A 26,573-nucleotide genomic window follows, 5' to 3' on the forward strand; every position below is an offset into this window, starting at 1 on the left:
CTTTTTTAAGATACCAAGCGAAGCGACGAGTAATTTTGAGACGATCAAAGCCTCCATTCTGTGAACCAGATACGAGGTTAATTGTTTCCAAATGATTGAGCCAAGATGGAGGATCTACTTCTAGACCCCGCGATTAGATTATGGGTGATTGTTCCGATTTTTCTCATAACTTTTCTTGTTGGGGTGATCAGACATCACGCTTCGATACTTTTACAGTCTGCTACGAAACTTGACGTTGAACAGGTGAAGCAGAGGTGAGAGGTTGTTTTGTTCTTTGATGTTTCTCCACAGCTGTAATGCGCGTTCTTTGCTGTTTCCCGAACCTTATTGGGTCTAGATGGATTTATTTTAACCAAAAGATGAGTCACATGATAAACATCTTGATAAATTTTTGCACTGGGACTGGAACGATTCACTCATTTATCATGAATGCCCGAGAAGAAGATCTTTAACGAAAGTGTAATATAGAAACCAAGTTAGATTTTATTCACGTGTATAAAGAAAATGTGCTTTGGTTAGGCCAATATGTTTGAAAATGAATGCGTCTGGTTTGGAACCAGCCTGAAATATACTGTACAAGTTAGCTTCCAGTTGGACAGTTTGGATTTCATGGCAGTTGTCAATGCGATCTTGGGAGTGCACAAAATATTACCCGGGAGTGCAAAAGTGCATTTGTGATTTTGTGTGCACACTTGAATGTGCACGAAATTTTCTTGTGTGTGTGCATATTTTCCCCAGCACTTATCCTGTTTACATCAATTTTTCATCTCTGGGAAATTCATGATCAAGAGTTGAGCTTTGCTTACCTACCACTACTATCAGTAGCTGTAATTCAAATTCCTAATAAAGGTTCCACAACTACAGAAATGATTTTAGAAATTATGTATAGAAAGGCCAAAGGCATGATTATCCTAAAGAATTATCTCAAGCAGGCATGCCAGAAGGGGGACAGGGGGCAAATTGTCCAAGGAATGGAATGGAATTAACCAAACATAAAAGAAGTATGCTTGAAAATATTAAAACATTTTAAACAACTGCAAGAAAATGACTGCAAAAAATTTTCTGAGGTGTATTTAAACTAATCTAAAAAATCTGCTTAAAAAATATTCTGCTCGCAAGGGACCATGTTTTTTTGACTTGCCCCAGGGCCACTAAAAATTCTCGGCAGCCCTGATCTCAAGATAATTTAATTTAGAATGATCACTTTTTTCCAATCCCAGTTATGAAAAACTTTAGAAATTAATTTTGTCATATTTTAAAAAGCTTTTTAGTTTGAGCCACACCCAAAGCAACACCCATATTTTGGCTTTGCAAGAGTGCACTGGTAATTTTACAAAAATTTGTCAGGAGTGCAGCTGCCAGGGAATCCATACTGGCCAGTTGTTGAGCGCTGACAAGCTCTAGAACTCTTAAAGTAAATATAAGTGACTTAAAAATAAACTACAAAGGAAATTTTAACAACAGATGAGCACATTAAGAATGCTTGGAAGGTTTTTGGAAAACCCCAAAATTTAAAGAAAACATGCTAAGGTATCATATAATTGACAGCTGAGAAATATATGACAAGTTATAATTATTATATGTTGTATTTATACATATGTTATAATACAGTTAACTCTGCTTATATTCACTCCTCTTGAAATCATAGCAATCTTTTAGTCACATTCCATTTGTTATGTTGTTGTTGTTGTTAGTGTTGAGTGTAGTGAAGACTAGCGAAGCACGTGCGTTGCGTATATGTACAGAGATACAGGTTTAACAGTGGTAGCAGAGGAAAAAAAGTTCTAAGGAGCGTTATATCAGTGTTTTTGTGCCATTTTGACTGATTTTTGTGTCGTTTGTACTGGAATCTATTTACTTCCTTCCCTATTTTACGTTACGGAGCCGGTCAGGCCCTAGGCCTAAATCACGCACCGTCAGCTATCATGGCCGCCATGAAATTAAATCCACCTGTGTTCAACAGCAGTGAAAAAACGTTTGAGCGATGGGAAGTGGAAGTTCAAATGTGGAGTGAAATAACGGATCTGGAGAAAAAGAAAATGGGTATTGCTGTTGCTCTTTCTCTTCCTGAAAATGAGTCAGTACGGGCGCAGGTGATGGAAAGTGTTCCACTCGATGATTTGAAAAAGGAAGATGGCTTAAGCACTTTGCTCAACTTCATGGAAAAAACGCTCGGTAAAGATGATATGGAGGATAGCCTAGAAAAGTATGAAGAGTTTAAAAATTGTACCAGAGTTGCTGACCAGAAGATAAGTGATTTTATTCTTGATTTTGAACAGAAATATAACCGTATCCTAAAAAAGGGGATTAAGTTACCGCAAGAAATTATTTGTTTTGAGCTTCTAAGTAGTGCAAATATAAGTAAGCCTGAAAAATTGTTGATTTTGTCTGGGATAAATTTTGACAAAAAGGACAACTTGTTTGAGCAGGCTAAGAAATCTTTAAAGAAATTTAAGGGAGATTTGGCTTCTGGTGATGATTCAGGTTCAGCTGCAATGAAATTGGAACCTGCCTTTGTTGCTGCTCCAGAAAATGTTTTGGCAATGGGAAACTTTCAAACATTCAGGGGGCGGCCTTGGTCAAGGGGTCGAGGCTCAAGGATATTCCCCAGTAACAAAAGTCGCAAGATGGCTCGGATTCCAGTGAGTACAGGTGGTGCTTCTGTAAGGCCAATCAATCAAAAGGGCCCTGATGGTTCACTTTTAACCTGCCATGCTTGTGGTTCTTACCGCCATCTAGTTGCATCTTGCCCTTATTCTTATGAAAATGCAAAGATGGCCCAACAAGTTCTTTCAGACCCTGCAGAGAAAGTTGTCTTATTTACTGGTTACAACAAAGATGCAGTGCAAGTTCTTGGTGAAGAAGCAATAAATTGTGCTGTACTTGACACAGCTTGTACTTCTACTGTTTGTGGGCAAAAATGGTTTCAATGTTACCTAAGCACTTTACCAGATGGTGAGCTGATGAAAATACAGCAGACCAAGGGTCAAAAGGTATTCAAATTTGGTGGTGGTGAAGTTCTACAGTCTCTCTTGTTTTGTGAATTACCTTGTAATATTGCTGGCAAAGATGTTGTCATTGAAGTGGATGTTGTTATGTCTGCCATCCCTCTTTTGTTGAGTCTAAAATCTCTTAAAAAGGCCAATGCAAAATTGAACATCGAAAAAGATACAGCAGAGTTTTTTGGGACCGAAGTACCATTAAACTTTACTTCAAGTGGTCATTATTGCATTCCTATTGGAAAAACTGATGAGATAAGGGTACAGGAAGTTTGCAATGTGGTTCTGAGTGATGTTATGCCAGAAGAAAGAAAGAAAATTTTGCAGAAGCTGCACAAACAATTTGCCCATCCATCTATGCCCAGACTAAAAGCATTAAAGGCTGATGCTGGAGTGTGGAAAGATCAATACAATGAAGAACTTTGTGAGATTTATGATGGCTGTCAGACATGCAAGATGTATAAAAAGACACCAGCAAGACCAGTGGTCAGTATGCCAATGGCAAGTAGATTCAATGAAAAAATAGCCATTGATCTGAAGAGCTGGAAAGGAAAGTATATCCTTCACATGATAGATATGTTCACAAGACTGAGTGTGTCAGTTTTTATTAACAGCAAATCCCCACCTGTTGTTGTTGAGAAAATCATCCAGCATTGGATTGGAGCAGGATGGGGTGTCATGGAAGGAATTTTTTTTGATAATGGTGGAGAATTCAATAATTCTGAAATGCGTGAGGTGGCTAGTATTCTCAATATCCAGCTTTCCTCTACTCCTGCTGAAAGCCCATGGAGCAATGGTCTATGCGAAAGAAATCACCAAATTACTGATCGAATGCTGGAAATCTTAACAGAAGAGAATCCCAAGACAGATGAAAATACTCTCTTGGCATGGGCAAATGTAGCAAAAAATTCATTGCAGATGTGGAATGGTTTTAGCAGTTATCAGCTTGTCCTTGGAAAAAACCCAAACTTGCCAAACATTATGTCAGAGAAACTTCCAGCACTACAAGGCACCACTTCAAGTGAAATTCTGAAAACGCATTTGGATGCCCTATTTTCAGCAAGGAAAGCGTTCATTCAATGTGAAGCTGATGAACGCATACGGAGAGCACTTAGACATCCTATCAGAGCCACTGATGATGTATTTAATCCTGGTGACAGGGTGTTTTACAAGCGTGATGGAAGTCATAAATGGCTTGGTCCAGGAAAAGTCCTTTATCAAGATGGAAAAGTTGTTTTTGTACGCCATGCTGGTGTATATGTTCGTGTGTCAACAAACAGACTAATCAAGGATGTAGACTTGAAAAATGATGATGTGGTTGTTGATCAAAGGGACACAAATCCAAATATGTCAGTTCCCTTGCAAAGAGATAATAGCTCTTGTGCTACAATCTCAACGCCACAGCTATGTGAAAACCTGGGTGCATTAAGGGTTGGTCAGGAACAAGACCCTGATACCCAGCACCATGCACATGATATGGAAGAGCAACCACAATTTGCATACCAACAAAAGATCTCATTAAGAAAAAATGACCAGATCGAATACAAGATAAATGAAAACGATCCATGGATTACAGGGACAGTTTTAGGGAGAGCAGGCAAAGCAAGTACATCAACTAAATACTGGTTCAATGTAGAGGACAAAGACACAGGCGAAAAGAAAAGTCTTAACTTTGAACAACTGAGTGATTGGAAAAAGGTAAATGAAGAAATTGACTTAGTGACTGTCTCTGATACCAAATCTACTTTAAGTGATGTTTTGCAAGCAAAACATGTTGAGCTAAGGAAATTAAAAGATTTTGATGTTTACGATGAAGTTGAGGATGTTGGTCAGCCTTGCATATCCACTAAGTGGGTAATAACTCAAAAAGATGGTGGGATAAAAGCCCGTTTAGTTGCCAGAGGTTTTGAAGAGACCCAATATATTGAAAGTAATTCTCCAACAGTTGCAAAAACAACCATGCGAATACTTCTGGCAACTGCTACTAGCAATGGTTGGACAGTAAAATCTAGTGACATCACATCTGCCTTTCTTCAAGGAAAGCAAATTCAAAGAGATGTGTTCATCAAACCTCCTCCAGAAGCTGCGCAGAGTAATGGGGCACTGTGGAAACTTAAAAAGACCCTTTATGGGCTAGCGGATGCTGCGAGACAATTCTTTGACAGTGTAAAAGAGGAGTTAATCAATCTTGGGATGAAACAATCCAAAGTTGATTCATCACTGTTTTACATGACATCAAATACACAAGTTACTGGTGCTCTGATTATGCACATTGATGATTTTTTGCATTGTGGTAATGAAGTTTTTGAAGAGAAAGTTTTGAAACCACTTGCAGAGAGATTTACAGTTGGGCGACGTGCAAAGGACAATTTTACATACATTGGTTTTGACATCAAGCAAACCCATAAAGGTATTACTATCAGTCAAGGGGCATATGTTGAAAATATTCAAAGTATTAAAATTGATCCAGGAAGAGCCAAGGAAAAGAAAAGCCCCTTAACATCTGAGGAACAGAAACTGTTCCGTAGAATTGTTGGACAGTGCAACTGGGTTGCACAAGGAACAAGACCTGATCTTGCATTTGATGTTGTTGAAATGAGTTCAAAATTCAACAGCAGCCAAGTGTCAGATCTTTTGAGGGCCAACAAAAGTTTATTAAGAGTTAGGCAGCACAATTCAATCATCAGAATTCCACATCTTGGACCTTGTAAGAATTGGCATATTCTTGTCTTCTCTGATGCATCTCTTGCCAATATGTGTGATGGTGTATCTAGTATGGGAGGTCACATCATTCTGCTACTTGGAATGAACAATGCAGCTGCTGCTATAGCATGGTCATGTGCAAAGATCAAAAGAGTAGTCAAATCTACTCTTGCTGCAGAAATGCTCAGTTTGGCTGATGCATTAGATCATGCAATTTATCTACAACAAGTTATTTCAGAGCTTACTTCATTTGATGACATTCCCATTGATGCTTTTGTTGACAATAAATCAGTTGTAGAAGCTGTCTACTCCACAAAATCAGTTGAAGACAAACGTTTGCGTATAGATGTTGGGTCAGTTAAAGAATTGTTAGAGAGAAAAATCATAAATAGTGTTCAATGGATTCCAGGGGAACAGATGTTAGCTAATCCATTAACAAAGCTGGGTGCATCATGTCTGGATTTACTGAAGTGCATTCAACAGGGAAGAAAACTATTTTAAGGATTTCTTCAGTTTAAAATTGTGACATTTTGACTTTATTTTATCCGCAAAGAAAAAAAAATTATAGTTAATGTTATGTTGTTGTTGTTGTTAGTGTTGAGTGTAGTGAAGACTAGCGAAGCACGTGCGTTGCGTATATGTACAGAGATACAGGTTTAACACCATTTAGACCATCACTGATTCAATATCTGCAAATATTTTTTCAAATTACGGGCCATAAGTTCATTTTTGAGAGGTTTGAGTCATAGGAGGTTTTTCGAAAAGAGTCTGGGGAGAGTGACACATTCTGGTGCGTTATTCTATGGTTGACGGTCACAAAACCCCAACTGAGCCTAGAAAATGTCCAGCAACCTAAGGTCAGATAGAAATTTTCAGATTCAAATGTTTCATCTAACGATGATGAAGTGGTATCAGAAGTGAGAGAACAAGTTTTGAAGACAGGAACGTTGAAATGACGTAACAACCTGATGAGAATGATCCATTACCACCTTCCTCTAAGGATGAGTGAACATGTGGTGGCAAAGTCGACCCTTCACTAATCATTTGGATTTTAATTAGGATAAAGATAACAAAAAGTTATTTCAAAGCAAAAAACCTGGATTGAGTTTGTGTTGATCAATATATTCTTTTCTTAACAAGAGGCACATACATCCAATGGTAAGCAGAAATTTTTTTGACGCGGCCCAAATGTTCCTGTGAATTTACATTTGCTATGAAACATCACAACCTGATTTGAACTGATCTCCAACACTAGAGCCAAAGCAAGACCACTAAATCAACTCAAAACAACATAAAAACTACCTTTTTCGAGTGTATACTGATTCAAAGCGAAAAACTACAATAATAAAATTCTCTGTGCATCAACAAGCTCAGAGAAAACCCCTGTCTGAAGACATAGAAAACTCCTAAATACACTTATAAAAATTTTCTGAACTGATTGAAACTTTGTCGAGTTACTGAAATTAAGGTACTTAAAATATGTTTAGTTCCTTCTTGTTTTTTTCTGGTTTTGTGAGGATATCTGAAATGCCCCTCGCTCAAGCTCTATATGGAAGTCTTATAACAGCGATCTTATGTTTCTGTTTTTTCCTCATATTTCACTTCCATAAATTTATTCAAAATCTTTTGAAACTTTGTAGAGTTGCTAGAATTAATGTATTAAAAATGTTTTTGGATATTGTTGTGTTTTCCTGATTTTGTGCAAATATCTGAAATGCCTCCCTTCCAGCTCCATTCTGAAGCTCTATAAGAGCAATGTCGAATGTATATATGTTTCCCTTTGATTCAATTCCGTAAGACTATTCAAAATCAATTGAAACTTGATAGGGTTGTTATGGGCCACAGGGCGGGCAAAGACAATGGATTGAAACCGGCCCTGTGTCTTCTCATGATTTGTACCCTGACGAAACTGACAAAAGCCAGCACTTTGGAGCTTGAAAATGTTATGTTAATGAAAAGATATGAAGGAAATATTTACACCCTTGGATTCAGCACTGCCAGCTCTATACTAAAATGTAATCAATGGATTTTATGAAGTTTTTCCATTTTTCATGTCAGTGCCACTTTAATCAACAGTTAGTTAGTCTTAGACCTCTCAGTTTGACTTAGAACATGTCAAACTTGGCATGGGCCTAAGCGAGACTAGATGCGCAATTTGTCATGCACCTGCTTCTCAAAAAGCAGTGGTTTTGCATACATTGGACATTTGGATTTTATAAAGATAATTTTTTTATCAGAAATTTTGTCTCGTTATTCCCAGAGTCATTTTAAAATTATTGCTTTCACTATTTAGGCAATTGCACAACACAATATGCAAGTTAAACAATGAAAAACTGTCTTACATGCTGAGTTTAAGGAAAGAATGACTCACAATCTACTTAGCCACTGTTATCGTTAAATTTTAAGTAATATTCAAATTAAGGAAGTTGTTCTTATTAAACATGAAAGACCAACGTTATATAATCCTTTGGGATCACCAAACTTGAAACCGCACAGAAGCTGTAACATCAATAGTACTGATACTGCTGCTCTCCTGTGTATTATGAATACCGGGAGTTATGAATAATGAAAAATTTTGTTTCAAAACACGCTTTCACCTGCTAAAGTCTATACAGAGAGGCCTGTTTGGTGTGACTATGACCAGAGTCTACTGTAAAGACATTTTTATATATAAGATAATATTTTTGTTCATGTAAAACTAGATAATTGTTTTTTCAATACAGCTGCACTTAGAAGAGTAACTGCTCCAAAATGGAATTATATATTCTTATGCTATATGTACCATTTTATTTATCAAAAAAAGTTTTTTTGTTGGGCTCATGGGTTAGCCCTACTTTTAATCTAATAGCCATTAGCACAACTTACAACTTGAAAACTCTATGAATTTCAATAACCGTTTTTTCAAATGTCAAATGTTAGTTTTCTTTTAAATGGCCTGAAATCAATGCATTCCTGATGTTTCACCTTAGTATTTTGTACAACACTAATTGAAGGGCTTTTATGTGATATTGCTTTTGGCTTTCTTATAGCATCGCTTAATCCTTTGAAAGAAGCTATGTTTATATTCAAAATGCTAGTCATTTACCCCAGCCTCCAAAAAGAATGGCAAGACTAGCCTTGTTACTATTAACTCAAATCTAATAGCAAGGCCTCATTTAGGGAACTTACATTTTTACTTAAGGACAGGAAACCTTGAAAGGATTAAGTAAGTTCTTCCAATTTGTGTGACAAGCTATCCAAATCTCAAATCTTCAGCACTCATTATCAACTATTTTCTCTTTTTCGTATTTTACTTTTTTGAAATTTTTGTTCCATTGTCATTTTAAGAATGCTTTGAATGTTGTGTGAATTCCATATTGTCAGTAGGAAACATTGTTCATTATCACATTCATCATCATCTCAAGCAGTTTGTTTTCACTGCAGAGTAAAGTATGATAGCGTCTACAAGCTCACATTTACCATCTATTTCTGCAAGAAATTTAAAATTCATATTTTAACCAACCTAAATTTTCTGATAAATCTTAGCTACTCATTATATTTATCTATTTTTGTTAATATCCCATTTACTTTTAGCCATGCATTGATACGAACAAGGTTCCTGAGAGACCATGGAAAATATATTCCCAAAAAAGTGAGTTTTCTTTTGTTGTTCAAGTCTTTGTTAGTATTCCCTATTGATATTTTATATAAATCCAACTCTTCTCCATTTTTAATGTTTTGTTGATTATATTCTTAAAATTTTTTGGCATCCCAGAAATAAAAATTGCTTTGATACTTTTTAGGGTATAAAATGTTAGGGCATTGCTTGAAAACTCTGAGCTTTGAAAAACATATACCAGGTGTTTGGTGTTGTTTGTTATTGGCATGTTGCAGTGTTTTTTTATTTTAGAAATAATATTTCAGTCCTTGTATTGTTTGTAGTACTAGGAGCTTATGATGTCTTAAAAAGCTTTTAGTATATTTTACAATGTCTGATATTTTTTTAAAATATTGACTCATTTTTGAAATATTGTCTGATATTGATTCTTGAGCATGGTAAATGTTGTAATACAAAAGTGTTAAGTATCAACACAGTTTTCATCAAGTTTCAAGTTTCAAATGTCTTTCAACCAGGGGTGTGCCATAGCAGGCACTTTACTCACCATAGCAGGCACTTTACTCTTTATTTGGGGAAGAAAAAGTACCAAAGTGGGGGCCTGAGGGGGGTGATGTTCTTTAATGACAATGCACTGCAGACACTTGGATAAAGGAAATACCTAGGTTTATTCATCTTTTCTTTGCTAAGAGAAATTGCATATGTTCCAATAACAATCTCTTTATAAGATAGCAATTTTTTTGGGAAAAGGAAATACCAGGACCGGGAAAACCAGGATTTTTCTGCTTATTGGTACATCTTCACCTCTCTGCTGTATTCGTACCATTCAGAGATGAGTAATATCTGAACTGTGGAAAGACTTCAAAATCCTTTTCTGGAAATATCTTCAAAATCATTGAGAACAACTGTACCTTTATCCCCTTTCTGATATGCTTCCCACTCAGTTTGTTCTGTCTGAAATTGCTGTTTTAAACCTATACATTGAACAAATTTGGCTATAAGCATTTGAAGTGTTATCTGCATCATTATATTTATCTGCAATGTTAAAATGTTTAATGGTATTTTCAGTCTTTTTCAATGCGGAAAAGCTTCTTCAATGATAAAGAAAATGGATATTTGAAAACAAAGAAGCCAAAATCTGCTCAGAAGAACCCAATGCAAGGTAATTTCCCCAGAATGAACAATTTTTTTGTATCATTATTCCACATGCATTTTTGTATTGGTAAACAACTTTTAAGCTTTTATGGTCATTGTTAGATTGAATTTCAGTACAAATCTTGTTATCTTGAACAAATCTGTCAATGTTTATGTTGACCTATCTGCTTCAGATCCAACGATGATGATGGACATGATGAAAGGCAATCTTACAAATGTCCTCCCAATGATTGTCATTGGTGGGTGGATCAACTGGACTTTCTCTGGATTCATCACAAGTAAATTGATTTGATTTTCTCTTGTGATCTTTTAAATTCATGTAAATGTTAGGCCAATTATTTTTGCATATCATATTGAATATTTGTTCGTTTCAACCTTATAAACAGTAGGTGTCACCAGAATAACTGTTACTTTAACACTTTTCTGTTGTATTAAATAAGCCATTCTCTTGTGTTTTTGATATAACAGTTATGAAGGCCCATGTGTGTTTTGATTAAACTAAAGGCCGGTATAGTTGTTTATGTAAGCAAGTATCCCCTCTCTTCTAAACTCTATAAGAAGTTACTTATAGTTGGTAACATCTTTTGTAGCAAAAGTTCCATTTCCATTGACACTAAGGTTCAAAGCTATGCTCCAGCGTGGAATCGAACTTACAAGCTTGGATGCTTCATGGTTAGTTAATTCAAATTTTTCATCACTTTTACAAAAAGTAGGCTTCTGATGTTAGCTTAAAGGCACTTTGACCGCTGTCTAATGTTGCCGATTCAAGAATTAGCAATATGCTATTCCTTAGGAATTCATGTGACTACCGAAATTCAACAGAACACAGTGCCTTTAAATGTATTTGAATCGCTGTGCATCTGAAAGACGAAGTTGGATTTTGCAATATCTAGAACAGGGGTGGGCAACCTACGGCCAGCGGGCCAGAATCCGGCCGGAGAAGAGAATTTGTGTGGCTCGCGAGAAGAAAAAAATCCTATTATAATTTTTTGGTTGGCAAGGATGATTCTCAGAAGGGTCGCAAATATGAATGAAAAATATCGATTCAAGATTAGATAAATTGGTGTTTACGTATATTCAAGTGAATGGTATGAGCTAAAGGGTAATGCTTAACGTTGATTAGTGGACAATTTTGTATTTTCTTCCCAGAATGATTTCTCAAATTCCTCAATAACATCCTTTTCATTTTTGGTTGGTAATTTTAGTTTTCCTTATTTTGCACATACGATTATAAGACTTTTCTATCATTGCAAACTATTTATGTTAAGAGGTTTGTAATTGCAGTGTTATGGAACTTAGTTGAAAGTTTTTAATTATCATTATCATCATTATATTACAACTATCGTATTTGTTTATATTATTACCTTTGGCCCGCTTAAAGGAAAAATTGGAAGGATCTGGCCCAGTCTCCAAAAAGGTTGCCCACCCCTGATCTAGAATAAGCGATATTCATTCTTATGCAATCAGTTGAAGTTGAATACAAGATTTCGAATGATTTGATGCGAATAATGATAAAAGCAGTGCTAGATACATCACAGAGGCTCGGAATAACACAAGAGTGTGGATACGAAATAGGGTGGACTGGACGGTGGCTCGGGATGGCGACTGGGGTATTATGTGGCTGGGAGGACGATGATGTTCTGCTCTGCACTTTCTGTATATTTATTCAAGCTGTATGCCAGTTAGGGGTTTAACAGCGTTTTATGTGAATTATTCTCCAGCATGTCTGTACAATATTAAGTGTTCGCCCTGGTTTCTTTGACAAGGATTCGTTATTGTACTAAGAATTTCGCTGCAATTTAAAATTGCGTTTTTCATGTATAAAACTGTTGTTTCTTAAAAACCTTTCGTTTCAAGGGTAAGCTCTGTGTCCTGGTATTTTCTCAACGTGTTTGGTCTGCGAAGTTTGTATTCTCTGATATTGGGAGAAGAAAATGGTGAGTCAATGCCACTTATATGCAATGGTTTCAATACCTTAATAACTATTGTAAGAGCCTCAGCAATTGTTATTCGAGATTATTTCGCTGTGGCATAAAAAAATCTGACTGTTGCTTTCCTTTTTTCAAGTAAACTATTGACATGATTCTAAACTTTCAGATTTTTATAGCCATAAGAATATTAATATGTTTTGAATGTCATCCTATTAGTTTTTGTAACAAACAAAGCCCAGCTCTCCTAAGAACATTTATCCTGGGGATGAATTCGAAATTCCCATGCAAATTTTCAATTTGGTTGATCGTATCCTGGTTTCCTTTTTATGTTTTTAACGTCTTGTTTGTGGTTGTAGCTGCAGATCAGGGCAGGGTGATGCAAGAGCAAATGACTGGCGGTCCAATGCCAAATGACCCAGGCAAAGCATTTGATGTAAGTGTTCTTGTCTACGTATTTCCTATTCTTGTCTTTTCAAGTCTCCAGAAAGCCCATTAGAGTTGCCTTAGCCTAACAAGATTTATATTAAATCTCATCTGGAAACGTGCCTGAATGTGTCCGGATGAGAGGAACATTTCCTCGTTATGGATGCTTATTGAACCTCTGCATGAGCCTAAAACCTCAATATTTCATGCGGCAATTTTGTAGTACCTAAAAGTTTGCTTATTATGGAAATCATTTAAAGATTCTTTCCCATAAAAAAAGTTTTCAGGAAATAATTGTGCTCTTCCATTGGCACAGGGCATTAATTCGAGTGCCTTCAAATTTCAGGGCCGTTTGTTGTGTTCCTTTTTTGAATAGATTTGTTCCCCTGTTCTAAACCAACGTAAATCAATTTCACTGTTGAAAGTTGAAGTGTAAATTGTATTTTGGTGACTTGCATGTTGAAGTGTAAATTGTATTTAGGACAGCAAGCATATGAAATTGTTAAAGATAGGTCGATTTATTTGTGACATGATAGTGACAGGTTCTGTGGAAATAGCTTTTTATGGTTTTGCTGGGAATGACGCTTTTCACGTGATGATCCCAAGTCTGAATCCTTGGCCAAACGGTGCAATATCTCTTGCAATTTTTTCCGCCCATCTGGTACTGAAGTTGGATTTCTGCATCGTTCATCGAAAATTTTATTTCCTTGTTTTCGTTGCTTCATTAAATTTCTCTTTTGGAAGGGTCCTGTCACAGAAAAAAATTTCTTTTCTGTAGTGCTGTTTTGAGCATCGGCGTAACAATTTCAAATGCACTCCAGCTATCTGCCGCATCATGCAACAATGCTGCTTCATTTGGCCAGTGGTTTTGGAATCTTCACTTTGTTTTTTTACATCAATTTATCCTTCATCCGCTTATCCTTTCAACTTGGGCCATTGTCGTGTTCTTGTTGAACGTAGAGTAGCTTAAAACACCAGCATTCATGAAGAAAAATTTTTATATCAAGATGAAATTGACAAACTAATTACAATCTCGTGAATTTTCACTACCAGTACATCTTTTTGCAATATATATGTACAATTAACACACAGGGTAAATATGGACTGAGAGGAAACGGGTAAAAATACCACGAACCGGTCAAAATTATAGATAGATCTACGCCACTTAATACTCTCTATACTTTGTTGTCTTTAGGCCGAATGGGAAGCGCTGGAGATAACTGATCATGACTGGGCGATGAAAAATATCGAAGAAGAACTTTTGAGTGAATACAAGCAGAATGAAGTTGTTTTTTACAGAAAGGACAAAATGATTTAATTGTCTTAATGATATCCCTAACTCGTTTTTCACATGATATCCAATTCAATATGATACTTATGATGAGGTCAGTCTGATATATTTTCCCTCTGATCGACATGCTTGCTTTGTGAAAAGTTTCTTAAATGTTATAGAAATAGATCCTTGACCACCGACATAATTTACAATAGGAAGATTTAAATCTTGTTCCTTTTGATGCAAAAAAATATTTAAATAAAGTTAGGCAGCAAAATAGAGAGGTTGAACAAGTTAGGCCATAATGGGACACCTTTGGGAAGCTATGCTTGCCCATTCTCTTCTTTTTTCGTGTAAACTTGCTGATTTCTACCCATATGTGCAGGCATCTTTTCTTTTGAATTAATATTCTTATAATCCTTTGTTTTCATCTCAAGAGCAAATTTTCTAGAATGTTGGTGTACTTAACTGCCCAGCCCAGAACAGTTCAGTTGTCAGTTAATGCTTATTTTAAAACTGTCAGAAAATTGTATGTTGAGAGATTTTAGATGGAAAACGTTTTTGTTGCTGACGGGTCTCTTATTATTTTTGATGATCTTGATTCATTCAACGAGTCTCTAATTAGAAGTTTCAGTTTTTGTGAGCAGAATTTTGCGATTTTTTCTTCACTGAACAAGGGCACTATACGCCCTTTCAAAGAACACTGATGCAGATGATTCAATACGGATAAGCTTCATTCACACAAACCCCGTGTTGCTTGATGAAGCTCGAGATATTGTGATTCAGTAGTCAGGCTGTGTATAACAGTGGCGGTTATTAGGGGGCGAGGGGGGCAGTTACCCCCTGAGTCCAAATGTCGGCAAAATTACCATTCGGCAATATCTGGTATTTGCTTTTTTGTCATTTTCAAGAAGAATTCTAACATTAGTACTTATAATTATAATCACTATTATCATAAAATTAACATTAAAATCATTTGGGGCCTTGTTTCCAACAGCACTCCTTTCCACAGGAAGCAAAGTAGAATCGATATGGAGGATAGGTCAACTATATTGTCAGAGAATCCAGGTTTTAACGCAAATTGCCTTAACTCTGTCAATTGAAAACGAACTTGAGGCAAAAAAATTAAAATAGAAATAAGAATGTTTACAGCTAGCCTGGTGGAACGTTGGAGATTTATAACTCTTTGCAAAAATACACTTTTTTGCAAACATGTCAGAAAAGAGGCTGGAATTGAAATAATTCGAATAAAGACTGAAATAAGGGGTATCTCATCAAGTATTTGTAAAATTTCTCCGTAATCTAAAGAGTTTTATTTTAATGAAAATAAATGGTCTGACGTGTGCTCCTAAAAAGGTATGCCGAAGATAACAGTTTATAATATTAACAATGTTTGCATCTGTCTACCTTGATGTCTATCCTACTTATCTTTCGTATGAAATCCAAATCGATTTGATCAAACATATAATATCCTTGCCTCTGGTGGCATTCATAAAGCTTGAGCCATAATGCAGTTAGTATAAAGATGAAGCAATTAAAAAAGACACCACTTTGCAGAAAATATTTTCATGATAATAGAAAAATAGATTTACGACCAATACAAAAGGTCCACATTAGATAAATAGTCTTGTGACAAAAGAGTTTGTGAAGTCCGAATTTTAATAATTTGATTTTCCAAGTATACTGGCGAACTGTTTTGAAACTAAATTAATATTGACGTTTTTGTAACTTAACTTCACAAACCCTTTATATCACCTTGATACAAAATATAGCACCATTGATTGATAATACTACCAAAATAATACTACCAATTAGAAGCAAGCACAAAGAATTAGCCTGGCCTCGGACATCCACAGCTTGACACTACATTTTCCCGTCCTTTTCTGCCTGTCATAAGGTACCAATCAATTCGGCAATTACATCAATTTCATATCTGACCAATACATTTGTGCTTGATTTTAAATGTGATGAGACCCTGACGGCCCTTTGCAAAATATAGAGAATTACAAAGTGACATAATAAAGTAATAAGAAAAGACTTACACACCCTTAAAAACTTAAAAAAGTGCTAATAGTGAGAACATGCGTGATTAGCTAAAGTATTTTTCTGGTATTTTTCATTTTTGTATATTATCTACTCTTAAATTGATCTGGAGATCATTGATCCAGAGCTACTAAAAAAGTATTCAACTCAGTCACAAGCAGTATCATGCATGTTTCCACGAAAAAAATACACCTTTTTTCTTTTCCATTACTTGTAGTGCACAGAGGAGAGCTATATATGAAACCAAAATAACAGCACAATAAGAGTTTCATCTTTCAAATTGGGTTGCATCCATACTCGGTTAAAGTTGCTGATAAATTTATAGCAGGACAAAAGATTTGAGAACCAAAGAAGTGTGGCGTGTCTAAATTGTTCTCGTACTTTGTGCTGTCTTCAGAACGTTCTCATGCTTGAACAAATAAACAAGCAAGAGCCTAAAATAGCTAATGTTACATTGGGGTATAGAAGGAAAATGGGGGTACTGCCAGCAAGTAACTGAATTAACATGATCATCATCCCAAGCAGATACTAAAATTTTGAGCCTAGGTATAGGTAGGAAAAGAAAAACAGAGAGAAACTTTTAAAGGACATTTCCTACCTATTCGAGCAATATTTGTAGAAGTAAGCTGTACTCAAATCAGGAACAATTAACAAGGAATCCAGATTTCAAGTTTTTTGACAGGCTACAGTTTTGGATTTTGTATGGCCAATCTAACTGATTCAATTCCAATCATTTATCAGGATCTGCGGTTCAAATGAAGATCTTTTAAACTGTTACTTGCTCAGGCTCTCCTCTCGTACTGTGCACCCAAATAAAGAAACTAATATATCAGAAGGAAAAGTCAAAAGTCTCTCGCATATCTCTTCTTTTTTCCACTTCCTCGTCAGAAAGTACATCTGGCAGCTCAGAGTTGAAGTCATTCTTCGGGCATTTGTACATCTTGTTGATTGTTGCAACATCCCCAACAGTAAACATATCTCTCTGGCCAAATACAAGAGAGGGATCTTTCAATGAAACGAGTGTTGGCTCACTTCTATCCTTGGCAAATGCATGGTTCGGGTAATGCATGACACTCTAAGAAGTAAGCAGTGAGATTATACTGGAAGCCAACAAATAATTAGGGGCTGGTATAAGCAAATTTACGAAAAATCACTGGTGTGAATATTTTCACTTTTCACGAGCTTGATTGAGCATTATTGCACTACCGGATTTACTCGAGTGAACGCCGCGGCGATGCGGTGCTAATTCGGGGGCGGCGCTCTAACGGGGGCGGCGCTTTTCAAAAACACTGTGATTTTTTAATAAAAAAAACAATCATTTAATAGTGAAACATACAAGCTTGAAAATATCTTCAAAGGTTCATAAAATTTCAATTTCACTGTCGTCTTCACTGTCGGAGACCAACTGAATGCCAACTATCGTCGGAGATGACTCTGCCAACGTTGGAGATGTTTCTGCCAACGACAAAAAAACGCTTGTTGGTCATGTTGTTGTTGTAAAAATGACACTTTTCAGAGTTTAAAACGTCAGAACATAGGCCATTTTCAAGTTTTGTACCACCAAAAGATTGTTTGTTTGATGAAGAATTTTCTCGAAGCCAACACAGGAAATAAACTGGTCGCACAAGTGACAGGAAAAACAAAGAGAAATTGGCCTTGTTGTCCCAGCAAAGTTCTCTGTTTCCACGACAAATGTACACATTGCCAAGATTCTCAAGAGAGAGTTAGATAAAAACTTTGAAATTTCTTATTTTGAACTAAGTGTGTTTTGATACAAGAAAATAAATTCCCGCGGTTGATTTAAGATTTGCAGTTTTTTTCCTGTTTGATTCTAAGGATTCTAACAGTTCTTCGATTAAGCGCCGCATTTACAAAATAGATAACTGCGGCGCTCATTCGGGGCCGCGCTCTTTGACTTTATTTGTCTCAAATGCGGCGGCGCTCGTACGGGGGCGGCGCTCACTCGAGTAAATACGGTATTGAAACGAGATCTTTGTTGCTTTCAACCTATCAATGAAGGTTGCATTAAGTTAAACATAAACAGAATTGATGCTTTGATTTGTTACGGAGGGAGCTTTCAAATGTGAAGGAATTCTCCCCTGGAACACCTTTAGAAAATGCTCTGTGCATTCCTTCTCCTACCTTAGTAGTGACGTGATAATTTGATTGGTCTATTCTAATGGCTCAATGTTTCTAAACAAGTGTTCTAAGTTGCCATTTTTTACACATTAAAAGCAGTAAACACATATTTTTGTGAGGAAATTTGGCTAAGGCTAAGGACTGTAAACTCCTTAACTAACCAAGTTTGAGTACTCAAAATTCCTTAGTGAGTCCTTAATTATTTTCTTCATGTTTGTTGGAAATAAAACTAGGAACAAGTAATGAATATAAACAGATGCATTCAATATTTAATTTTTCCTGTTATTTGCCTGTCTGAGTACTGCCAGTATAGCACTTTTTTATACAAATCCAAACAATGCAACCAAGAACCACCATCTAAAACCTTACCATGAAGTCATAGGGTATGTCTTCTTCAGTCACTTTTAGATAACTGTATTTTCTGAAGTTATTTTTTTCGTCTACGGGAAAATATAAATAATGAAGGTAAAAAGTAGGGAAAAACAAACAGATAAAAAAGCATTGATAGATTTAAAAGTTTTGGAAACAGTTGATTTCCTAAGTCAATGAAAGATATTCAAAACAGAACCAATATTATCAATACTTTTATATTTGCATACCAAGAGCCCTTTTGTCAGTAATTAAGAGTATAGGCTAAAAAGTAAACTGTTTTGCAATTTTTTCCATGAATTCAAAATGAATTCGAAATGACATTTCCAGCTTTCTAAGGATAACAATGAAGCTAGGATACCTATGGCTTACTGTAGCTTTTAAATACTTCTAAGGAAAAACATTAACTGGGCTAGAAACAATACTTGTAGTCTTATTAAAGGTCTGAGAGAAATAACAGATCTGTGTGAAAGGAAATAAGAATTAAAATACTTAGTAAATGAGCAACATACTAAATCATCCATCAACCATCATCAAAATCCATCAATAAAATTACTAGAATATATCCTAGAATGCTTACTTTCATTTATATTGCTCCAGACAACATTGACATGTTCATCTCTGTCGGGACGGCTTTGTTCATGAATAACTCCCAATGCATGAAGAAGCTCATGTTGACAGGTACCAAGGCGAGTGCACCCTTTACCAATTGTAAGAGGTTGTTTACCATGCTGCTTTCCAACATAAGACATACACCTAAAATTCAAAGTTTATTCACAAAACTGAAACAAGCTTAACACTAAATCATTATTTAAAAGAATCCTTAATGCAATGTTTTGAATATTTTTGAAGAAAAGGGTCCAAAACTTCAGAAAGCCACTCAGCCAATTTGTGTCATGCTGAGCTGAGCTGAGACAAGATGGGTCTAAGTGGAAAACTCAGCTTTTTTAGAAACATTCAAATTGGCTCTACATAGTTTCTACATAGTTTTTATCAGCTTCGATAATATAACTTAACAGAGTCAGCAGGGGCTTGGCATTCATCTGATTGTAATGACAGTTTTTATGTGTAAATCCGTGCCCCGAGGGCCCTCCGTTATCTAGCATGACAGCTATTTTATGTACCTCACTGGCTAGATGTTGATAATCCATAAAGATAATGCATAAATGATAATAATGGGCCATTTTTCATAAATTCTTCTTAAATGTTGCCAAAGTCTAGATTTACAGCAAAGCAAAGTCTGAATAGGGGGCTTTACGGGGGTAGCAAAATCCACAAATCTGCTAATTACTATTGCATAGTTGGCAAATCTGCTACTTTCACTAAATTGGCGAGCGAAAATGAAAACCTTATTCACAACACTTAATGTTCCTTATAAAATTCAGAGACAAAAATGTCTGTTATAGTCCCCTGTATTTGGATTTGTTCACTGAAATGCCATAAAAGCCTTGAAAAGGTGTAAATTTTTGCACAAATCTCTTCTCGATTTTTTGCATCATAAAAAGCGCATGTTTGTCAATGTCTGTTTTGCCGATGAAAAATAATTATTCCTCGAAGAAATAGTGATAAATATATACCGGGGAAAAAGTAGACCAAAATAATGGTGAAAATTTATAGAAAAGTTCGCCATATCAAGGAAAATCATGATGAAGGGGCATACAATTCAGTTGGTAAGAATGAGAGTTTGTTATGTACGGGATTCGTTACACTGAGGGAATTTGTAAGGGGTTAGACAGAATCCAAGGGGCCAGACATATTTTTGTTATACTGGAAAATTAGTTATAGCCGGGTTTCATATTATCGGGATTCCACTGTAGATTAGTCCTATGATTTTTTATTTAATCCACACTCCTGACAAGGTGTTAAGCTATTTTGAAATGGCATGAAGTAATAGTACCAAGGAAAGATTTACATTTAGACCGTCTCAAAAACCAACAAAACCAATCATTGATAGAGAATTTCGCTCTCAGAATAAAAGAAGGCGTGTCATATTTTGCACTCCTTGAAAGCAGTAGACGTGCACCAGGGCGTGCGCGTGCGATCCCATGCCTTTCAGACGAAAGCCTGTTTAAAGCGTCTTTCCAACGGTCTTGAACTCAGGCTAGCAAAGTGGGACCATCAAAATGACAAAGAATGATGGCTAACTGAAAAATAACTTGGCTTTGCCGAGTATTGAATGTGATGTTGCTAAAAAGATTGACTTAGTGATGTTATCCACGCTTTCGCCTTAAAAAGCTTGTAAGGTGGTACTGTACAGGTTTTGAAAATTACAAGATTCGATTGATGTAATCAGTAAATCCTTACCCAAAATTTTATGCAAATAGAAAGGGCAATGAATGTTGTTTTCAATTGCAAAATTTGTTATCCAAACAGCATTTTATTTTTGAGAGTTGATGTATATTGAATTAATAACCAAGAATATCTTGACTCACACTCGTGGCTCTGACTTAATGTAAATGTAATGTTGTTCTTTTTCTCTCTTTTTAAATCTGATGCAGGTGTGTTTGTGAAATGATTCAATTGCATTTAATATGCATTCCTTGGAAGCCTCATCTGCAAAAAAAGAGGGTTTGAAGTTAAATCTTAAAATTCTTCGAAAATTTTAAAGCTTTGAAAATGTAGTTGAAATTGAGAAGTCAGAACAGCTTAACATTGGTTTACAATACAAAAATGGATGCCAAAGACTTACATATATGTAGTATGCTACAGTGAGTGGATTTTGTCACATAAAAGTTGCTTGAAAAGATGAGATTGTAAGCAGATGTGTTGTAAACAGAGGCAGGTTAATTGAACAAAGTTGCAAATTCAGTTCTTTTTCCATGACCTTGTTCAGGGACATAAATTAAATCTTCTTTATTTCCTTTGGAGGGGGGGGGGGGGCTGTCAGACAAGGTCAACTAATAGTGTGGAGTCAGAACATTTCCACAACTTATTATAATAGTCAACATGAATCTTGGTGTCCATAGATAGGTACAAAGTACATGTATTTCGTTACTTGGAAAATATTAATTCATATCAGAGATATTGATTTATATTGCACGGATGCATTTGAAATATGCTCAAATGTGTAAAGGTGTAATTTGTTTTGCTTCAGCCATCTACTGGAAAGTTTTCAGTCATTCATTTTTTGTCATTTAACTTCAATTAGTGTAGCATAGAGTAACGCCTTGTCAACAGAACCAAGTTGAAGGTAAAAACCCAAGATAAAGGCAGGTTTGTAGATAGACCATATCATATCTCAATATCTGCATGGATATATGCATATATTTCCAAGCCTTTTTAGACAAATGTACAAAACCTCAACTGAATCCTCTTTCCTGTCATTGTTAACAATATTATCCACAGTATAACCTCAGGAATTTTCAATGCGTTGGCTGGATCATTTATATCATTTTTTGGCAAATCTAAATTCCATCATACATTCCACTTCACAGATTTGCTCTAAATTAAATTTCTGACCAATTTGGCTGATTATGAATTCTTCATTGTCATTTTCATGTTATAAATTGAACTCCAACAAGAAATGGGCCATAGCTAATATAAAGATATGAATTGCCACATTGCTCGTCATATTTTCAAACCATAACCAATGTTTCTTGAAAAGGTATGGTCTTTATATGGTGCTTTCTACACCATAAACACGCTATTGCTCATGCACTGTTGCATGAACACCCACCCCCCCCCCTCACTTGATTCCCTGAATGAGAAATTATATGTTGTTGTAGGCTAGGTGAGGTTTAGTTGAAAACTTACTAATATTTCGAGCAAACTCGTAGGGTACAATCTTATCGAGCCACAATTTGTTGCTATTTTTGAGGATGCTCCTTTTGTCAGCTTCTCCTAAAACAGCTTGTCTCAAGTCATCATCCATAATCATGTCCCCTTCAAACAGCTCTATAAAAGAAAAAATGATTGACTTATTAAAAAATGATTTTTTTTTAATGTTTACAACAATAATGAGCAAGGCAAATGTTATTGACAACTTAGAAAAAAATTCTGGTCTCTGCAAGCTGATAAACAAGTTGATCAGCTTTCCTAATTTTAATGGAACAACCAAAAAATGTCAGGAACTTCCTCGAAGTCATTTGATTTTTGCTATAAAGAAAAAAATTATCATCTTGGTACAGAAATTGTCTGTACTATGGATATCATGGGTATTGGTATAGGCTGGAAATAAAGTCAACAAGCAAATCAACTTTGTGAGATTGATAACATTTACACTATACTCAGTGTGCTCCAGTAAGAAGACAAAGATTAAGTCCCAACTACCTGAACTCAAATGCCCAACCATTACTAAACATTTATAAGTTTGCAGTAACACAAAAAATGCCTTAAATACCTCCATTTGAAACAATATTTCCTGCTTCATCAGATGTGGTCTTCTTTCTGAGATGTTCTCTATCCTTTTCTCTATCTTTCTCAAACCGTCTCAATTCTTCTAACTTCTCAAAAGAGTCGTCAGCTAAAACACAGACAAATTCCGATCATCAAAGTTCACCACTGCAAGATTCGTGGAATACTTGACTTCCACTACCTACACTACATCAATTCTGAATCAAGTTATTTATATGTTCCTAAAACCTGAATATTTAGGGCATTTAATTTTGATCTACAACGACATTATATGTTCAACAATTAGAAATCAAAATTTCATGGCTATCAAAAGCATTCGTTGATTGTTTTCCACGCTTGAACGATTCCTGGCAGCGAGTGGTGAACTGAAGATACCGTGATTGGCCTACTTTCGTCCGAATAAAACTACCTGCAAAAACGATAGTTGAATGCAGCTGGTGAGTGGCAGGTAAAAGAGCAAGCAATCGAAGACTGTGATTGAATAAACACTTAAAATAACTGTTTTTGAGCTTACAAGTATAAACAATTCGTCTTATGAATATAGGTGGGTCCGGGTGCAAATAGATCTGTAAATTTATTTTATCATTAGGATACCAAAGCCTGATTCTCAGATATTTACAAGAAATGGGATCTTTCAATTCCAAGTTACGGTAAACGGAATTCATGATTTTTATAAAACTTGATTGAGAGGCCTTAGTTTTCCTGGAAAAACAAAAGAAGGGTAAGGGCAACTTTGTTATCGACTTAGAAACGACCAAAACAAGAAACCTTTGAGGAAAATTTGGCTGATATTTTAGCCGCAAAACAACACTTTTTCATAACTATTGCGGAAACTAAGGACACTTTCTCAAGGGAACATATCTTTTCCCAACTATTTCAACTTAAAAGTATACTTTTAAAAAATCGTTGTTTAGAAAAAATGAAGGCCCATTTTGACCTTACCTTCTTGAAGATGTCTTGGTAGACTGTATGAAAACTTGATACTTTTGTCCAGCAAAATGGCAAGAAAAACGACAAAGACTAGTCTTCGTAGCATTCTAGGTTAATTTCTAGAGGACTGGGTCCCCTAATAGACAGAACTATTGGCTTGTTCTCCTGTAACTTAAAGTTGCCAGATAAAGGGCCAACTGCGGAAGAATTTCCTTTTGGTTTCTAATGATCGCCCCTGCACTGCGTCAGTGAAATGTTTTCCATGGAGGAGGAGCCGTGACATCAGAGTAGATTAAAGAGGAAGTAGTGACCCACTATGACTAATCAACTATTTTACTTACATATCGAAAGCAATACCACACAATAGAGAATATTCTGTGGCAATACCATATGAACTTCGCCAACGCGATCTCCTTGACCCTCCTATTACGTCAGTTTTTCTCGGCATCTTTGAAAGAAACTGAAGGGTTCCCTGAAACTCGGAAACGCTTCCAAAAGGATATTTCACTCTTATGAGGCCCTATAAGGGGTATTCGAAATATGAAATAATTGATGAAAATATAAATATTTAGGTCCTTCAGTCATGAAGTATGAAATAACGTTGTTTCCCAGTATGAAATATGGAATAACAAAATAACTGAATACCTCTTTAAATTTTGTGTGAAAATTATCTACTTCGTAACAGCATTGACTTTTTTATACATTCCAAAAAGTTACATAACAAGTTACTGTAATGCCTTAACTACACGCTACTTTACATACACTACAAAGACGATACCCCGGGTAGCATCAACTCTGTCTACCCCGGGACCATAACATAGAGAGGGAAAAAATGCACGTTTGTAATTACAAATACTTGAAGATATAAGAGACTATTAAATTCAAGCATTGACTCGAGTGACTATTGATCTGTAGACCTGTTAAGATACCAACCATATTACACCTGGGTTGCTCTTTTAATTTTTTCAATCTTTCTAGGGGTCTAAAATAGGGATGTACCGGATATCCGGTAGGCCGGATAATCCGGCGCCGGATCGCCGATTTTTTGAAAATCCGGTTCCGGCCGGATTTGTTTCCGAAATCCGGCCAGTTGCCGGATTTTCCAAAACTTTAATCAAAACTAAGAAAATTTGGAAAACCAAGTCAGACTCCCTTCATACAGTGATTAAAAATGGATTTTCCAGAACTAAACAATATCGATGATAAAACAAGCACCTTGAAAACAGATTTGAAATGAAAGTGCTCGTCATCACGAAACAGGAGGACTGGATGATATAATTCACAAATTTGGTCCAGGGTTGCCAGATCGGCTTTTTAGGCCTTTTCAGCAGACGTCCAAAATTAATAAGTAATTACTACATTCATAGAATAGTTAGTAGTTAACTACAAAGTGTTAACCAAATTTCAAATTTTATCACCTAACCTAAATAATATCTTGATATTAGCAAAGGGTTTTGGAAAAAAGTAAGATTCTTATCAAAGTTAAGAAATTATCTAACAGGCACAAGCGTAGAAATATAACCAGTGCCTGCTCGATGGATTCTTGAGAGAGTTTTTGATTTGGCCTTTTTATGAGCATTTTGGCTTAAATTGCTCACCAGTCTAGCCTTTGTTTCCGGTAAATCCGGTAAATCCGGTTCCGGCCGGATTCTGAAAATCCTGATCCGGTACACCCCTAGTCTAAAAGGCTTTTCATGCTTCACGTTTAGGAAAAATACCAATAGCATAAAATCTACCGCAAATTCTTTTGGCTTATATTATCTCAAAGAAATAGACGAGAACATCAAATAACATCATAAACATATTATTATCTACATTGCTTGTTCCACATATACGAAATGAAATATGCTTCATATTCCAAAAATTACCTTTTCTTGGAAGAAAAATCTCTGGTTGTCTGAAAAAATGCGAAAGGATCACCGATCAAATGAAAAGTAAGAAAATGAAATGTTTTACACAGCAAAGTTATTTTTCGGAAATGATGCATTTTTATTTTCCCGCCCTTTTCATCCTTGATGAATTGCTTCAGCTTTTACACGGCCGTAGCAGTGAACATCAGAGGACGCGAGCTTCTCATCGATCTTCAAGCTTTTAAAATACATATATAAAGTACCTGAGGGCAAGAGAAATTGTACAATTGTAGCTATTTTGAGAAAAAGATGGCCTGCATTTTCTCTCATCTAGCTATTTTTTATCAGTAACAAAAGATTCAATGCCGACAAGAAATTGTTTTAACAGTGGATTGTAAAGGTAAGTTCATAATTGTTAATTTAGTAGATAAAACAACCTTTAAGGATTAAAAGCAATTAAGTAATTTTGCTGTTCTCCCTCCCCCCTAATTATTATATGGGTTTGAAAAGGAAAGTTTCAAGCCTTCGTAACTAACGTTCGCAGAAAAATTTTTGCTGACTACAACGCCAGTTTTTTCGTAAATTCATCAAAGATTCAATTTTTAAAAGAAAGTGTAGGTTATCTTTCAGCACATTTTACACCATTATTTTCGTAGCTAGTGGTAAAAACGTCCAAAATTGACCTAAATTTAGCTGTGTGGCACTTGTCATATTCTTGAATTCTGATTGGCTAATGAGGTATGCAGAATTTTGGTCGCTCAGCCAATCAAAGATTTGGAACCTGGTAAAATACATAAATTTTTCCTTTCG

The 26,573-nt window shown here is 35.8% G+C and overlaps 2 protein-coding genes across 2 annotated transcripts; one reads left to right on the top strand and one right to left on the bottom strand.

The window, feature by feature from the left end:
* The first annotated feature begins 105 nt into the window (after positions 1 to 105).
* On the top strand, positions 106 to 14,650 carry LOC135685976 (ER membrane protein complex subunit 3). Its single transcript, XM_065202101.1, has 8 exons — positions 106 to 254; positions 9,276 to 9,333; positions 10,366 to 10,459; positions 10,626 to 10,730; positions 11,043 to 11,124; positions 12,310 to 12,389; positions 12,740 to 12,816; positions 14,002 to 14,650. The coding sequence occupies exons 1-8, from the start codon at positions 106 to 108 to the stop codon at positions 14,122 to 14,124; spliced, it is 768 nt and encodes a 255-aa protein (XP_065058173.1). The 3' UTR covers positions 14,125 to 14,650.
* A 979-nt stretch (positions 14,651 to 15,629) lies between these two features.
* LOC135685975 (hatching enzyme 1.2) lies at positions 15,630 to 24,153 on the bottom strand. Its single transcript, XM_065202100.2, has 7 exons — positions 23,926 to 24,153; positions 22,970 to 23,092; positions 22,384 to 22,524; positions 21,063 to 21,183; positions 19,211 to 19,386; positions 18,631 to 18,701; positions 15,630 to 17,197 (listed from the first exon to the last, which is right to left on the bottom strand). Exons 1-7 carry the CDS (start codon positions 24,017 to 24,019, stop codon positions 16,952 to 16,954), a joined length of 972 nt encoding a protein of 323 aa, XP_065058172.1. The 5' UTR covers positions 24,020 to 24,153; the 3' UTR covers positions 15,630 to 16,951.
* Positions 24,154 to 26,573: the final 2,420 nt, after the last annotated feature.

The sequence above is a fragment of the Rhopilema esculentum genome, chromosome 6, assembly GCF_057945365.1.
Source record: "Rhopilema esculentum isolate cy_ngs chromosome 6, ASM5794536v1, whole genome shotgun sequence".
Lineage (NCBI taxonomy): Eukaryota > Metazoa > Cnidaria > Scyphozoa > Rhizostomeae > Rhizostomatidae > Rhopilema > Rhopilema esculentum.